Here is a 16,257-nt window from a genome sequence, read left to right as displayed (position 1 = left end):
CTGTAATTCTTCCCTGTGTACCAGGGAAGGCTCCCAGCTCTCACCCCTTGTCTTTACAGTGGCATTTTAGGCTCATTACTTATTAGGATCAGGAGCAAAACATCCATATCCTTATAAATTAGAAAACGTCTAATAAGAATGAGCTTGAACAAATTTTTATTATAATGAAAGGATTAAGGTGCATGATAGCATTAATATTTAGGAAAAATTAAACAAAATTGCTTTTTATCTGCCGCAAACTATGTTAAATATTTAATACGCCACATCGTAGGGGCGCCATTTCAACAAAGGGAATGAAAACCTTTGCGTTACGAAATTTCATTTGAGTGATTCGAACGTAGCTGGAGAAGTTCTGAAGGAGAAACCTGAGGTGCCGTGAGGTTTCGGGGCAGCTGGAGCAGAGGAGCCCCCGCACTCTGCAGGAGGCGCGCGGCACAAGCCCCCGAGCACGGGGCCGCGGCGACCGCCCCCCGTGGGCTGCGCTGACCCCGCACACGGGTTAGTTAGGAGGGAGCGCCCAGCCTAATTGCTCCAGAGCCTATGGGACGCCTGTCCGTTGCTTTGTGGGGAGTGCCTGGGTATATTTTTAGACAGCTTCAAAACACACACAAGTCATGCAAGTATTCCGAGCTGACAGAAGGGTGACTTCCAGCAGCAGATAACTTCTATATAAATATTCTGAGAGGCAAATTCTAGCTCTCAGATTAAAATAAGCGAATATAAATATTCCTTTATAGCTAAAAAGATGTACTAAATCCTGCTAGGAGCTTCTGAAACAAGGCAAAAGGTGTCTTGCACTCCGAAGCCCTGCGAACTTTCAAACCTTCTCTAGGAGTTCAAGACAAGTGAATATGTTGCGTGTACCTGCTCACAGCCAGGCTATGTATTCCAGTTTAAGGTAATAATGTACCAGTGTGATGCCATAAATCGGGTAGTTTATTTTTGTTGCTTTCAGACCACTGAACTGAGAAGCAAAACAGAATGAAAAAAATTCTGAGTTTGCTCCAAAACTGATGCTGACAACGACCTTGAGGAAAAAAAAAACAACACACTACTATCCTGTGCCTTTATCTCTCCTCCTGTCAAATGTGCTAATAAACACTAGTTAAGCATTATATTTCTATCTTGATACGGGACTCAGAGCAGAAGACAGTGAAACATTATAAGCACCTTGGCTGAGCTGGCTGGATTCTGTCAATCAGGCTTCTCCCACTCTGTGTCCCCAAAAACCCCGTTACCCCAACACTTCCAAACCTGGGAAGGTCTCTGGGTACTTTTAAGACCCTCCTGCCACAGCTGACTCTCATTCTAACCACCCAAGGCAACCGTGTGCACCTGTATACACGTCCTGGGAGAGCAGAAGACAAATAATGTCAAAGATGTTATAAGGTCCTAGATTTTCTGACTCTGGCCTATGTAGCCACATTCAGATATGCCACAAAAATCTGAGACATGTCTATTTCACCATTTTCCAGTTTTATATATTGCAATATAGGAAAAATGACTAATTGATTATCATTTCAAAAATACAGCTGTTTAGTTGGAAACTAAGATGGAAGATACCCAGCACAGCCATGCAGAGAGCGAGGCAAAGGGGCCCTGCTCCAGAACTCTAAAGGTTTGAGGCTCATTTACTACTAGTACAGTAAAAGATACTCTGTTTGAACTGGGGGGTTGGTTTGTGTCTGTGGGTGGGTTTGCACCTGGTTTTGTGTTTTGTTTTTCAAAAAAAACCCACACAAAACAAAAACACTTAGACACAAACAAAAGAGGGGAGTACAGAAGTGATTGCAGAAGTACAACTCAATATCAAATATCTGTACCTAAAGGTAAATCTTAAAAAATATATTGCAATAAATAGGTTTTATTGAGGCTTTGGTGACCATTAACCATTCATGTGTCTCATGCTGTCAGGCAGAATATATTAGTGGTACTTGAAGTGTTGTCAGTGAATATATAACACCACTTGTGCAGCTGCAATAAAGTATCTCTGATCCACTTCCCAGAAGGTTTTCTAAACCTTAATCCACAACTTTGATGGATTTAACAGAAATAGCAATTATCAATTACATGTTAAATTAAAGCTTAGAAAAGCCTTTATGTTAACACAAGATTCTGCCAGTGGGTGTATATGTTTATTTCATTGCACTGTACCTCCAGATAACCAAAACCTTCAAAAGAAACTCTAATAGCAAGTTTGGTTAGAACCTCGAATGGTGCACCAAGTTTGGAAACAAAAGGTAAAAACCTTCAGTTTCAATTGTAAATATTAAGGTATTGAATGCTGAGCTTTGCCAACAACAGAGTGGCAGAAGCTTTACAAGCATGAAATCCCTCATTCGAGAAAGGCAAACTGAACCTAAAACTGCAACAAAAGAGAAAGCGTTTTGAGGAGCACCCGTGCAACCTGCACTGCGGCCGCCTCCGTCCCGCGCGGCTGGTGGGAACGGCTCCCCTTACCTACAGGATTGCAGGGGAAGCCACACAGCGGCAGTGCTGGGAACGCAAACGCTGCGCTCCATTCTGCAGCAAGATACGAGTGTTTTAAGAGCTAAAATACCATTTCCCATGCTTGGTAATAGTTAAGTTCACTGTTACTTTATATAGAAGACATTCTGGTTTGTATCGCTCTAAGAGCAGAAGAAAAGCATGCAGTCAACATGTAATCATTTCCTTGTGTAATTTCAGTATCCAAAGGTCTCAGGCACAGAGTTACTCACACATTTCACTCCAGGCTACTATTTTCTCTCCATTTTTATCCACTCTTCTATTTCCTCTATTCAGATATATTTTTGAAGCCCAGCCTCTTAATGTAAACTTGGAGTTCTTTGCCAAAATACAAGGAGAAGTAAACAAACGGAAAGAGCATCCCCCACACAAACACATACACACTCACCCCAGACACGTATGATTCATCTAGGTTAGTGGTGTCTGTACTTCCACAACACACAGGCACCAGTTGATGAGTATTAGAAATGACAAATGCAGAGCGCTGTTCATTTCCAGTGCTCTGCGAGGCTCTTGTCACAGCGCAGCCCCACAGCTCGCAGACGCCAACCTCTGCTGCATCGCTGCCCCGCGGCACTGGGCTGGGGGACACTTCACATTAACGCTGAGATGAGAGCTCTCAGATCCCACAGCTAACGAAAGAAAGGCACAACAACTCTGACTCCCACACGCTGCTTTAGACACCTTGAACACTGACACTCAGCCCTTTGCACCTGCCTCTTCACCAGCAGACCTGCAGTTTACTGCTCCCTTTCAGACTGATGTACAAACTTCCAGGCCTGTACTTGTCCATGGACATAACAGCAGTAAAGCAGAGTTACACCCGTTAAAAACTTTCAAAGGAAAAGCTGCTTATATTTTCTTCTGTGTAACTAGTGCCTCATACTTTCCTCCCCTTGTTTCTGTGCTGCAAGCGAGACGCTCAGTTTGCAACTGCACAGCAGTGCAAATTTCCTCCCGGTGATCATTCTCAGTACATGATTAAAGGCCAAGATTGCATGTAATTTACTGGATGTAAAGCCTATGTGCATTTCAGACAGAAATGTAACAGTTAATATAGCCACATACGCTCAAGGAGTGCGACATACAGCACTACGACACAAGACACAGAGCTTTTGTTTTTTCTCACTTACACAGAAAACTGTCTTTAAGATTCCCACCTAAATCAACTCCCCCTTCATTTCACCAGGTGCACAAACAGCATTTCCCCCTTTTTCCTCCTTTTAAAACAAGTATCAGACTTCTGCCTGCACGGGTTAACACGCGGTGACTTTGAACGTGTTTCTTTGCGCCCATCTGACTGTCTGAGCCCGGAGCTGCCGAAGGCAAACCCGCCCGCTGGGTCATTCCCCAGCTTCCCGCAGCCCAACGCGCCGCTTCCCAAGCAGGGGTTGCACCACTATCCCCCCCCAGCACCCCCGGAACAGCAACAGCCCCTCAGGAGAGCCCGGGGAGTCGTGTTTAACAAAACACCTGCACACAAACAGCCGTGCACAGCTCCCCTTCGCTGACCGAATCACGTTGGAAAGACAACCGTGAGACCATCCAACCAGATGGAGAAAAATTCTTTGCCTTATCAAAGCTAAATTATTATATCACTGCCAGTCTCAAAGCTACGAGGTACCGGTGCTTTTTAGCTACACTGAGAAAAATATTAGAAGACTATTTTATCAAACATTCAAAGGCATATTAAATTATTTTAACTTGGATATACCTCAGTTTCTTTCTGTGGTGAATCTACCCTTTTAAGTTGAATCTCTTTTCATCTTGAGCTGCAATGGCCTTTCCTACAAATTTGCTGAAGGGTATCACACATTTCCAATAAAATGTTTGGCAAAATTCTGCGCAGAATAAATACAGTGGCTTTTTACAACAGTACCTGAAAGAACATAAACAACAGCGAAGTCTCCAAACAAAAAGCCAACACAAACACTATTTTATTCCTTAATCTCAATAGCAGCTCCCAATTTTGGAAGCCACTAATTCTGCCATTTGAAATCATTTCACAGCAAGTGCAGCTACCCAGTGCAATTCCCTAACAACGTTACAGCTCACCCCTAATGAAAACCCAACTCTTCAGCTGCCCATAGGACACTTTCTTTCCATTCCTGTGCTTCTCACAACACAGTTCCCTCAGTCACACTGTCTGGGGGCAGATGGCCCCGAGCAAACACCCACACCACACTTACACACCCGTGGGCATCTCCGAAGGGAGAGGACACCCCCGCAAACCCCCTCCGCACCAGCACCCACCATTTTCTCCCTGAGCTTAGAAGTTTTGAGAAGGAATGGTCGTGAGCACAGAACGGTAAAAATGAGGGAACGAGGCAGCAAAAATACACAAGATAAGGCCAAACAGAGCAGGCAGCGCTGAGGGCTCCCGGGGTGGGGGCAGGCCCATCACAGCCCCTCAGCACACACCCCACAGCCCCTGCACTTTAAACAAAACAGGCCAGCCAAAATAAATATTCTATGCATTCTTTGTCATAACTTTAAACAAGCACCATGCACACCTTGCTGTTAGAAGATAAAAGCAGTTAAATAGCTGACACGCTCCTGGGGTTCGAGAGCTGTAAAAGCCCCTTACCTGCCCGCACACGCAGAGCTCACCGCCCCAGAGCCTCTCACCCGCCGTGTCAAACACAGACAACCACAACAGCCTTTTCTTTCAACTGCCCGCACACCTGCAGCAAATACCATGTCCTGAGCAGGGACACCTGCACCTCATCTGCACAGCTGTGCTGGGGATAAGTCCCACACCTGGGGACCCCATTACTGGTCCTGGAGAGATTCCTCAGCCTGCTTGCCCACCGTCCTGAGACCCGGGGCAGATCAACTCCAGCCTTATCTCCACCAGCAGCCCTACCAAGGGGCAGAGAGGATCCTGTCTGAGAGCAGCGAGGAAGGTGCTGCATTGCTCACACCTATACTGATGGTCCATGGTTTCCCACTGTCACTGTGCAGAGGTAGGAACGGCCCGTTACCCTCGTGCTGCCCGAGCAGGACCAGACGGGAACGCTGCAATTAGTGTGTGCTGCCAAAAAGCATGGGATGGTTTCTAATCACACCGGGAGAGCTCTTGCTAGGTTTTCAATCTCAGAGATACTTAATACAGCGAACCGGGAAGATGAAGTTTCACTTCAGCTAGAATTCAATAATCCTACCTGAAGCAGTTGAAAAAACAAATTTTAGCCACTGCCTCAGCATCTGGAGAAACAGGAAGGATCTTATCTCTATTATCATTACATTTTAAGTCTCTCAAACTGGTGACATATCATACAGAAGTTAATTCACAACCCTAGTAATCACAGCCTAAAAATTAGGGGTTTATATTTTGAGTTTTATATGCAATTGTCAGATCCCATGAGACAAAGTTCAAGATACAGCAGCCTTTATTTAATGTTCTGTTCCTGCATTAGCACCTGCCATACTTATTTACTGCTTATTTTCTCTACAATTCCCCATTTCCACAGTGCAGCAGAATGTTTCTGTCTTTTATTTTATGTTCTATTAAAAGAGAAATGGAACTCATTGCTTGGGCTTTGACCATGGCACTTCAAATATAAGGCAGGTGCCTGATAACCACCTCACTTTGGTCACAAGTTCACAACGCATAGTTCCCGTTATCTTTTCCTCTGCACTATATATTGTTTCTTCATGGAAAACGAATGAAAAAGTTGTTGTTAATGATTCAAACAAACACTTGAAGATATTAGGCTGTATATTTCAGCCCTAACTTTACTTAGAATTGTATTTCTGATACATTGCACATCCTATGCTTCAGCGTCATATGTAAATTTAAACAGTACTATGCATTTTTAAAATCATATGTTGAAAGATGTTTAAAGTTGCAAGGCTAAGTGAAGGAAAGCCAAAATTTAACCTGACTGCTGCGTCCTGGTGCATTCTCAATTATATTATGTCATAGGTTATTACGTCTTGTTAAATTCAACTTGTCTAGCACTCTTCAGACCATTAAAACATTCTTAAAGAGATGTTGCACTTCCTGATTGCAGTTTTTGGCTCTTCTGTGTGTAGTCTTGTGCTAACAGTCTCGTTCTCAAGTACGTTTCTTGGTGACACTCAGCTTTGTCTGTGTAGGGCTCTTACCACTAAGCACTTAACTGCTGATAAATGCCATTCTTAACAGAGGTGATTTTCATTCTGCTTCGCTCCATTAGTTCAAAGTACAAAATTGCAATGAAAAGCTGCAATGTCCTCTTGGTAGTTTGACTCTGCTTTGACTTCAGTGCTGCCCATATTTATCTAACTTACAGACTCATTTTGGGGAAAAAGCCTCAATCCTATATATATACTTTTTTTTAAACCTGCCAAGGTTAGGAACCCAGTTCTGTGAACACTTTTCATGCAATCAGTTCCACCAAATGCCCATCACCTGAGAAGAGACGATGACCTGTTTCACGATGGGATGCAATGCACAGCTCTGGTCCTATTCTGCAGCCATTAAACTCAATACCATGGACGAAAGTGGGAAAACCCTACAATTCAGTTGTTTTAAACTGCCAGAAAACCTCCCGACTGCAAATTTCATTGTGATTTGCACTGGTGATGGGGGAACGATTTTCAGGCAACTGCACTTTTTAAAGATTTGGAATTTCTCGTCAGCACCCCAGTAATTCAGCATTTATAGATGACAAAATGCACCGAGCAGGAATAGACCCATTTGTTTCCTATGTGCTTCAAACCTTTCATGAATAAAGTAGTACCAAGGGTAACCTTTCATGAATACAACCTTAGGGATCACAGAGCGCCCTCAATCAATGCAGGGAACTCGTGTTGACAGAGTATATGGGAAACAGATTGAGGTATTAAAGCACATAGCCTCTGGTGTTTTAGATGTAAATACTATAGCTATCAAATATTTAGACTCTTATGTAAGCAGTTATGTCATTTTTTAAACAGTTACTGCTAGGAATAAATCTTTAAGGAGGGAATTTTCAGAAGTGCTGGGTATTGGCCTAACTTTGCTCTTACCGAAATCAATCATAAAATTTTCACCACTTTGGAAAAGGACTTGGTCTGTTTACGTGTTTCCGCAGCACTAAGCACAATGAGCCTTGATCCTGGCCAGGGCCTTCTGACTCTTCTGTAATCTAAATAAATTGATTTATAGATCAGTCAGATAAATGATGAGGAAACACATACATACATATAAAACAGCCGGGGTTTTTAAAGGATGGCTTAGCAGTCCTTTGGAGCTTCTTCATTATTTTCTCTTTGAATCCTAAAATTAATTTGCCTTTTTTATATTAATTTAATTTCCCTGTTATCAGTTTTCCCCAAGATAATTCCATGCACCTTAAATTTCCAGTAAAGAATCCAGTCAATCAAATGTAACTTTCTTTCTTGCCACAAACTAATCCCATTTAGTTTGCACAATAAACACATTTGGGGATCTGGTTCATACTTTGTGGCAGAAGAATATAACGTCTCCTCTATTTGCACAAAAGCTGTTGCTGATAAGAGTGACATGTAGCCCAGGAGTAACCACCTTTGCTGGACTGGGAGAGAGGATCGGAGTGCGCTTTTTTATGGGTTTGATGAGTGGTTAGGTCTGTTTCTTTTGTTATTTCACAGGATTCACACAAACATTAATTTACCCAGGGATTGACTTCAGAGGCAGCTATTTTACTTTCACATGCATGGAAAACTGTCTAAAAGCATCGTATTTTCTCCCAAAGAGCTACAGCAAGATCAAGACAAAACTACTCCTGCTTATCACTCAACCTGGGATTTTAAAAGGTCAATACTGCAATGTCTTTTCCCCTATTTTCTCCAAATAAAATGCTCCGAGTCGCTGCAATGGAGGCCGTGGTTCCACAATCAGTTCTCCAGGCGCTTTCCCAGCAGCTGTTCTCATCCCCTCGCCCCTGCTCCAGCCACTTGTTCCCAGCGCCCTCCTGCTGCTCCCGTTGGACCCGCCGCCGGCTCTGGAGCCGGGTGGAGCCAGACCGACACTCAATCCCCGTTCTCTTCCATGGAGCTTTGCTCTCAGCGCGGGTCCTGTGCAGGGCGGTGCCGGCACCAGGGAGCAGATCCGCGCCTGGCAAAGGCTCCAGCATCACACACCCTGCCACGGGAAACACTGCTGGACCCCATCACACACCCTGCCACGGGAAACACTGCTGGACCCCATCACACACCCTGCCACGGGAAACACTGCTGAACCCCATCACACACCCTGCCACGGGAAACACTGCTGAACCCCATCACACGCCCTGCCACAGGAAACACTGCTGGACCCCATCACACACCCTGCCACGGGAAACACTGCTGAACCCCATCACACACCCTGCCACGGGAACACTGCTGAACCCCATCACACACCCTGCCACGGGAAACACTGCTGGACCCCATCACACACCCTGCCACAGGAAACACTGCTGAACCCCATCACACACCCTGCCACGGGAAACACTGCTGAACCCCATCACACACCCTGCCACGGGAAACACTGCTGGACCCCATCACACGCCCTGCCACGGGAAACACTGCTGAACCCCATCACACACCCTGCCACGGGAAACACTGCTGGACCCCATCACACACCCTGCCACGGGAAACACTGCTGAACCCCATCACACACCCTGCCACGGGAAACACTGCTGGACCCCATCACACACCCTGCCACGGGAAACACTGCTGGACCCCATCACACACCCTGCCACGGGAAACACTGCTGAACCCCCACAGGCAGTCTCACCGTTCCCTCGGAAAGCAAGAACAAGCACACGCTGCATTATAAAACTGGCAAAGGAACACGTTTCAGACAGTAGCCAAAGTTGCAAAATAGGCCAAGGAAGGAATCAGGTAGTGGTAACAGATTGTTCACCTGCTTTACCTAAATTCAGGTGATGTTATCACCAACCCTAGCCAGCTATATATTTTACAGTAAGCAATTCTAGTCTATCAGATTAGCAAGTTATATATATATTTAGTGCTCTATTCTCAAACTGTTTCACCACAAGTGACAGCTCATTTCATAAACAGCTTATCTTATGGCTAAAGATATATAAATACATACTAAAAATGCTGCTGAAAGTCTCTGAATGTATAATGCAGCCTGGTAGACATGGTAGCGATTGTAACACTGCATTGTAGACACAAATGTTAAAGAAACTTGGCAAGAATCAACACATTTTAGCTACTCAAAATTCAGATTTTCTCAGTCTTGTCCCCTTCTGATGAATGGAACATATGGGAGTATTGTTCATAAGACTTGCATTGCTTTTCTCGGTGTCTACCAAAATTCCTCATCGTGACAATATTTACCAAGATACATATAGATTCCAATTTGAATTAATTACCTAGAAGTTTTTCTGTGCTCCCAGGTTTACTGGGAAAGAAAAGCGCTTCAGAAGCGATGTGTTGTGAGTGTTTAAGAGTAGATGTTATAGCAACAGAGCCGGCGCAGCGCTGGCTGGGAAGGCAGCTCTCCAGTTAAAAGCCATCAATGCCGAGTGAGATAAAAGACGGGGAAAGAGGAGCTGCTTTGCCAAGAAGCAGTTTGAAAGCTGACATTATAAAAACCCACATATAAATCTAGACATAAATCCTCCCTCATAGGCTAAAGGCCCCATAATATTTTAGCTAGCTTTATTACTTACAAACAAACTATTCCTCAAATACAGCGTCACAACTGCAGAACAGCCTTTAACCTTGTGTCCATCCACTCAAGAACCATGTTATTTATTATCCTTTATCCCTTAATTAGAGAGACTTCACCTACTGCTCTCCGCTCATTTGAAATGCAGAATAAAATACAATGGATGTCTAAAGACTTAACAGGTGTCAACCAGATATTTGCCAGCTACCGCTACTACTCTACTGGGAGGAGTTGCTGTTCTATAAATACTAATTAGAGTTTTGCACATGATCTTGCTGAAATACCTAAGGTGATGAGTGGCCAGTTGTTACTTTTAAAAGATTAGCACAATCTGAAAAACTAATGTCCCCAATGAGGCAATGCTCACACTGAATAATCAGGAGTTATAGCTGTTCTCTGCCCAAAGGGAATATTTGCTCACTTCATCATTTGGAAAATCTGCTGCCTCTCGAACAACTCACTCTTCTATTTCACTTTGAGAAACTTGTAAAACTTCATGCAATCAATATAATAGCATGGTATATATAATTTAATGGTCTTCCAGTGCGATGCCCACATGGCGGGCTTTACTAACACCTTCCAAGGACAAAGCTTTTAGTGTGAAACCATTATTAAGAAACTGCAACAAAATTAGGATGCACTTAAATGCAAAGAAAAATTAGAATATAGTAGAAACAGTATCAGTATGGCAAATACTTCATTTCCTCAAATCCATCTCTCTTCAGATTCCTCACCTCCACAAAACAGACAAAGCAAAAAGACCCAGGTAAAAAACAGAACAGGTCTCCATGATATTAATTGAGATTTTAGATTTTTTGTAGTCATTATCAAGAGAAAAGTTCTGTAAAGTCTCGCTGTAATACTTGTGAACAACCAGCCAATTTTAAGCGCAAATGTCAAGTGATCAGATGCAGCCCATTCCACCGTCTTGAAAGGAAATCTTGTCCCGTTTGCTGTGGAAAGCCACTGGTGTAACATGGTGTGACACAACGCTGCATTTCTACACATGAGGTGCGATGCGTTGCAGTGGAATTTGAGGGATGCAACCGACACAACCCGTTCTATTTACTGTAAACACAGCACAGCCCAAAAAAAAGGTAGAAAGACTCAGAACTTAACCTGCTTGGTCCTTTCTTTTCGTTGGCTTTGTCCCTCTGGGAATGAATGCTCAGTAAATCCATGACCGTGTATGGGGAAAACAGATATCATTTTAATCAGAATTTATTTTTCTCCTTTTTCCTTTTTAATAAATACTCTTTTTCTTTACCATGAAATCTGTTTTTACCTCATCCTTCAGCATACTGCTTCCTCTTGTTAAGTAGCTTATTACTGGAAATGTTTGGCCTTACTTCAAAAGAGAAGAATATGTCAACACCAGAACATCTGTGTCCACACGGAATGCTTTGATGACAGTGATATACTCCATTTACATCAGTGGCTCTGAGCTGAACCTTGATGCTGCCTGCATTTAAAGATCTTACCCCACAGGGCAAGAGAATCCAGGTCAAAAACGTTGATCTGTGTTTGACACACTATCTACTTCAAGAGCACTTGGCAGTGATTTGTTCCAGAGTCAAGAAGCAAACCTACAAAACGTTTCGAAGCTCGGAGCCATGTTCACTTAACCACATTCAAAACAAACACTGAGATTCACAGTCTCTGGAGGCAAATCTGCTTTTGATACGCGGGACTTTGTGAGCAGTATGGTCAAATTCTGCCCTGAACGCAGTGAGCCCTTTCTTATTTAAATCAAAAGAGCATAACTCAGGCTTGAATATCTGTTATTAAGAGGAGCAATGTACCTAAATCTCTCAAATGCACAAAGGAGAATACATACTTTAGCACCTAAAAACTCAAACCTGATTGTATAAAAAGGGGAGAGTGATGGTTCTGTGTTGCACAGCATCACTCCTGTCAGCCTGGCCAGGGCAAGGTGGGAGAATTTCGGTATGGATCACATGCTTCTACGTGCAGGCACAACAATGAGGGGTTCCTCAAATGTTTAGGGCAGAATTGTTCAGAGATGAAGAACTAAGCTCTGTTACAAAATATCTGCAAACCACGGCTTCTGTAATCTTCCTTTCTACTTGATTTTAAAATCTTGTGTGTTTCTTCAACTTTTTGTAGTTAATATATAATTTCTAATTTAATTATATAATATCCACTCTTACACCCTGCTATGCTGACTTAAATCTTAATATAAGGTGGAGCATTCCAATAGTCTTCTTCCACAGTTCTGAAGCCTGCGTGCCCTCGTACAAACCTCAGCACTTTGCAGCACTGAATGGTTCAGTATTGCTTACCGGGCAATCCACACAAAGCATCCACAGGATGAAACCAGCGCACCTGGATACTGCCCGGTTCGTGTTCAAGGACCACAGCTACCCGTACGCTGCACTAGCAAGTGCGAGGACTAGGAAATCCTACTCCAGCAAACTGAGAAAGAGACAATTGTGTTTACAGGTCTCACTAGAATGCCATGGAAACTGATACAGAGGTAACTGCAGAAGGCATAATCCAAATGGAAGACAGCTCTGATAGAAAGCATCCAAAACCAACGCATGTTGGTTCTTTCTTTTCTTTGGCTTTGTCCCTCTGGGAATGAATGCTCAGTAAATCCACGACCATGTATGGGGAAAACAGATACCATTTTAATCAGAATTTATCTGACATCACGACAGAAAATTAGACTGAGTAGGTCCCAATATCACTAAAGTCCCTGATAACAGTATGAATTAATGTGCACCTCCAAAGTACAGCGAGATGATTTCACGCACAGACTATGAGAAAAAAAAATACCCTAATAGAATAATGATATTTTTAAAGAAAAAAGAAATGCAGCTGGAATTTCTGAAACAGGCTGAAAGTGTGGGAGCTGCCCTGTGTGAGGAAACTGCTCAGCACCTGCTGCCCGCCCTGTGCCTGCCTTCGGGCAGGGTTATCCATCCTGCACCGCCATGGGGCAAAATGCACCCCCTAAAATATAAACCACACAAATGAATAGAGCTCTGGGGAAACAGCAGAGAAATCTGTTTTTAAAATAGTGAAGGAGCCTATATGTTCCAAGAAAAAAAAGCCCATTTTGCATTGTTTTGTAAGATTTACACTTTAATTTGAAACCAAAGCAAGGCATAAAATTTGTATGAAAGCAATATCTGATTTATAGATAAGCTTAACACACAATATACTTAGCTGCAAATACCAGAACCCAGTGAGAAAAGGCTTTGAAAGATGATTAAAGTATGTTTGATAAATATGGCCCTGAAATGCCCCAGAAGATTTTTCTGAACTTAAATAGTAAACACAATTAACATAGGTTGTGCTGCAAAACAACTGAACACCATGGATCTTTTTAATTAATTTTCAATGTTATTACATGCTCCTATTGAGCTGGAATTGACTCCATCTACTAACTGTACTGCGAGACAGCTCTTCTGTCCGTATGACCTCACCATCCAGACTGAAACAAGCCACCACTCTGTTGGCCATAGGAAGGGGAAGCCTTACAACGACAATGACCTTATGACCATCAAAAGTTAACTTCTTGTAGGTCCAGACTTTGTGGCAGGTGAAGTATTTAGGAAAGACTCAGATAATGTGGAGATTGACGATGTGTATTATTAATTAACCAATAAAAAGTAGCAGCTGTAAAGGATTACAAGAATACATTACTGTACACTCATGGTCTAAACTCACTATCCATATTCAAACAAGTCTCCTAGCTAAAAGCAGATGATATAATTCTTGGGAGTCTTGCATGCATTAGGACACATTAGATTTACATATTATTATTCATAGTAGACGTTTCATTACATTAGCTTTGAGAAAATGTACCATCTATATGGGTATTCATGTGTTTCCTATGTACACGCCTTTCTGTGTTGTATATATTATGTAGCTTACAACCAGGTTACTTGGCCGCCTTCTGCCTCAGAAAAAGCACACGTGACACTGCTTGTTGACGAGGTCAATTCCCACGGCAGAGCTCACATTCTTGGACTAAACTCCAATCACCCCGAAACAGGGAGAACAAACCCAAACAGCCGCTCAAAACCAGCCCAGGCCAAGCCCAGCTCCCATGTTGTTCGAGGGCTTTGTTTGGGAGGCTGCGAGCTGACACGGGCCAAACCTGGGCCAGGGACCGTGTGAACAGCTGGATGGTGAGGACGTCACTGAAAAATAATTTGGCCCAAGCCCTGAATTGTTCTGTTTGCTTGAATGAACATCACATCAGCCGTGCTAATGGAAACAAGGCACAACACCACGCCATCGCAGCAAGGCTGGAAGGCGCCGCAGAGCTCATACTGTCCATCTGCTCCAGAACAGAACTGCTCCTCACAACACTGCTCCTGCACCTAAAGCTGCACCTGAGCCACGAGGCCTTCGCTACAACAAAGCGCCAATTTATCTCATTTAGCAAGTCTTTGAAAGGACAACTTACCACTTTGGTCTGCTAGTGGATTTCACCATTGGAGCCATCCCATCCCTATAGAGGCTCTTTGTTTTGCTGAAGTTGACAACATTGAAAATTACTCTCTGCAAAAACAAAACAAAAAAAAGTCAAAGAAAAGAGGTCAGCTATAGAAAGAGTTTATACGTGTATTGCATATCCCAGCTGCATAAAAATATACAAAGAAAATATATGCAATAATCCATATCTTATGAATTATTGTTACTCTCCATAGATCTCAAATAATGCATACTCTGTCTGTTCTTAGTATTTTAATACTGCCCGTTGCTTTACGCTGCAGTCATATCCATGGAATGCATCTTTTGCAGTGAGCATGCTGATTTTCAGCAGGTATCCCAGCCCTCCAAACAAACGGCCACTGAGGCTGGACCAGAGGAGCGAGCCCCGGCTGCCGCGGGGGTGCCAGAGCGGCTGGTGACAACGGCGAGACAGGGTGGCCGTTCTGAAAACCTGCCAGCTGCTCCATCTCTCAAAACGGTTTAGCAGCTTCTTTCTACCTGCTGAGGCCTCACACAGCAGTGGAAATATCCTAAAGATTTCTCATTTTCTTTCCCCAAAGGAAGGGATATTTTTCTTCAATTCCCTTGGCAAGGGGAAGAATTTTCCACTGCAAAAACTGTACAGGATACCTACGCAGTAGAAAGTGCACATAGCCATCAATGGTTTGAATATGACAAAGAGTCCAACTCAGATCTTGGTTTACATTAATAACTTTGGGAAAACTGTAGTTGATATTTAAAAGTTCAAAGAAAGAGCAAAATCGAGACCTTTACTGGCAATGGATGGATGCTGGAAGTAAATTCGTGCTGGGGGAAGAAAAGATAAAAGAGAGACAACCTTCTTCCTTTACCATCTGTCTGCTCTGTCGTTTCGTGTAAAATTACTCTTGCTGTTTCTGTTGGGAAAGCTGAGCTTGGATCCAGCTCAGCTCCTGCAGTACATTTACTTTTCAGATGTTAAACCCAGTACAACTGGTTTCTCATACTCTTGATACCCAGCATTAGTGCACACAGAAAAACTGAAATATGAAGATTAAACAAATTTTGATATAATGCTGGGAATTAAATGGCCACTGTAGGAAATCAAACAATTTTGACTAAAGCAATAAGATCAATTAAGCTTTCACATGTAAAATTTTGCAAAGCCAAATCTGGATCATCCTCTGCTGCAGCCAGCAGTGGGACAGTGACAAGAGGAGCCAGGCATGGTGGCTTTTACATGTGGGGCTGGTAGGAAACCAGCTCAGCTCTGTAGCCCTAATTAAGCATTTCTGCACTCAAGACAAATTAGGAAGGTTTTCCTGAGGTGAGGCCAGCGCTGATGATTTTGTAAATGGAAGCACAAGCTGCTACCTGTGCAAACTCCACAAATCAGTCACACAAGTTCCAAGAATAACCTGCAGCTTTTGCTGGAAGTGACTCAAAGAACTAGCAAGTTGAGGGAAAAACACTTTCTTAAAGAGGTTAATTCAATTTTGTACCAACATTAATGAGCAAACTACATATCCCTTTACGTGAGGTTTCATATATTGTGTCTATTGCAGGATTTGAGTTTTTCTAGTGGTCATGAGATCCATTTATTTTTATAACTCCCGATGAAAGCATGCACTTAATTTGCAAAATGTTACATTTGTAGTTTTAAGTGTTTAGGA

General features: G+C 43.0%; 1 protein-coding gene across 1 annotated transcript in view; it reads right to left on the bottom strand.

Moving 5' to 3' along the window:
* Positions 1–16,257, bottom strand: part of AGBL4 (AGBL carboxypeptidase 4) — a gene marked incomplete at its 3' end in the record, with an annotated part of 860,906 nt that overhangs the window by 641,896 nt on the left and 202,753 nt on the right. The window contains exon 4 of the mRNA XM_082053132.1: positions 14,577–14,671. Coding sequence (XP_081909258.1) covers positions 14,577–14,671 — 95 coding nt within the window. The remainder of the gene's footprint in view (positions 1–14,576; positions 14,672–16,257) is intronic.

Source organism: Streptopelia decaocto (genome assembly GCF_964273445.1).
Source record: "Streptopelia decaocto genome assembly, chromosome: 5".
Taxonomy (NCBI): Eukaryota; Metazoa; Chordata; class Aves; order Columbiformes; family Columbidae; genus Streptopelia; species Streptopelia decaocto.
Note: the sequence above shows the minus strand (reverse complement) of the source record. Positions and strands in the feature narration are given on the sequence as shown.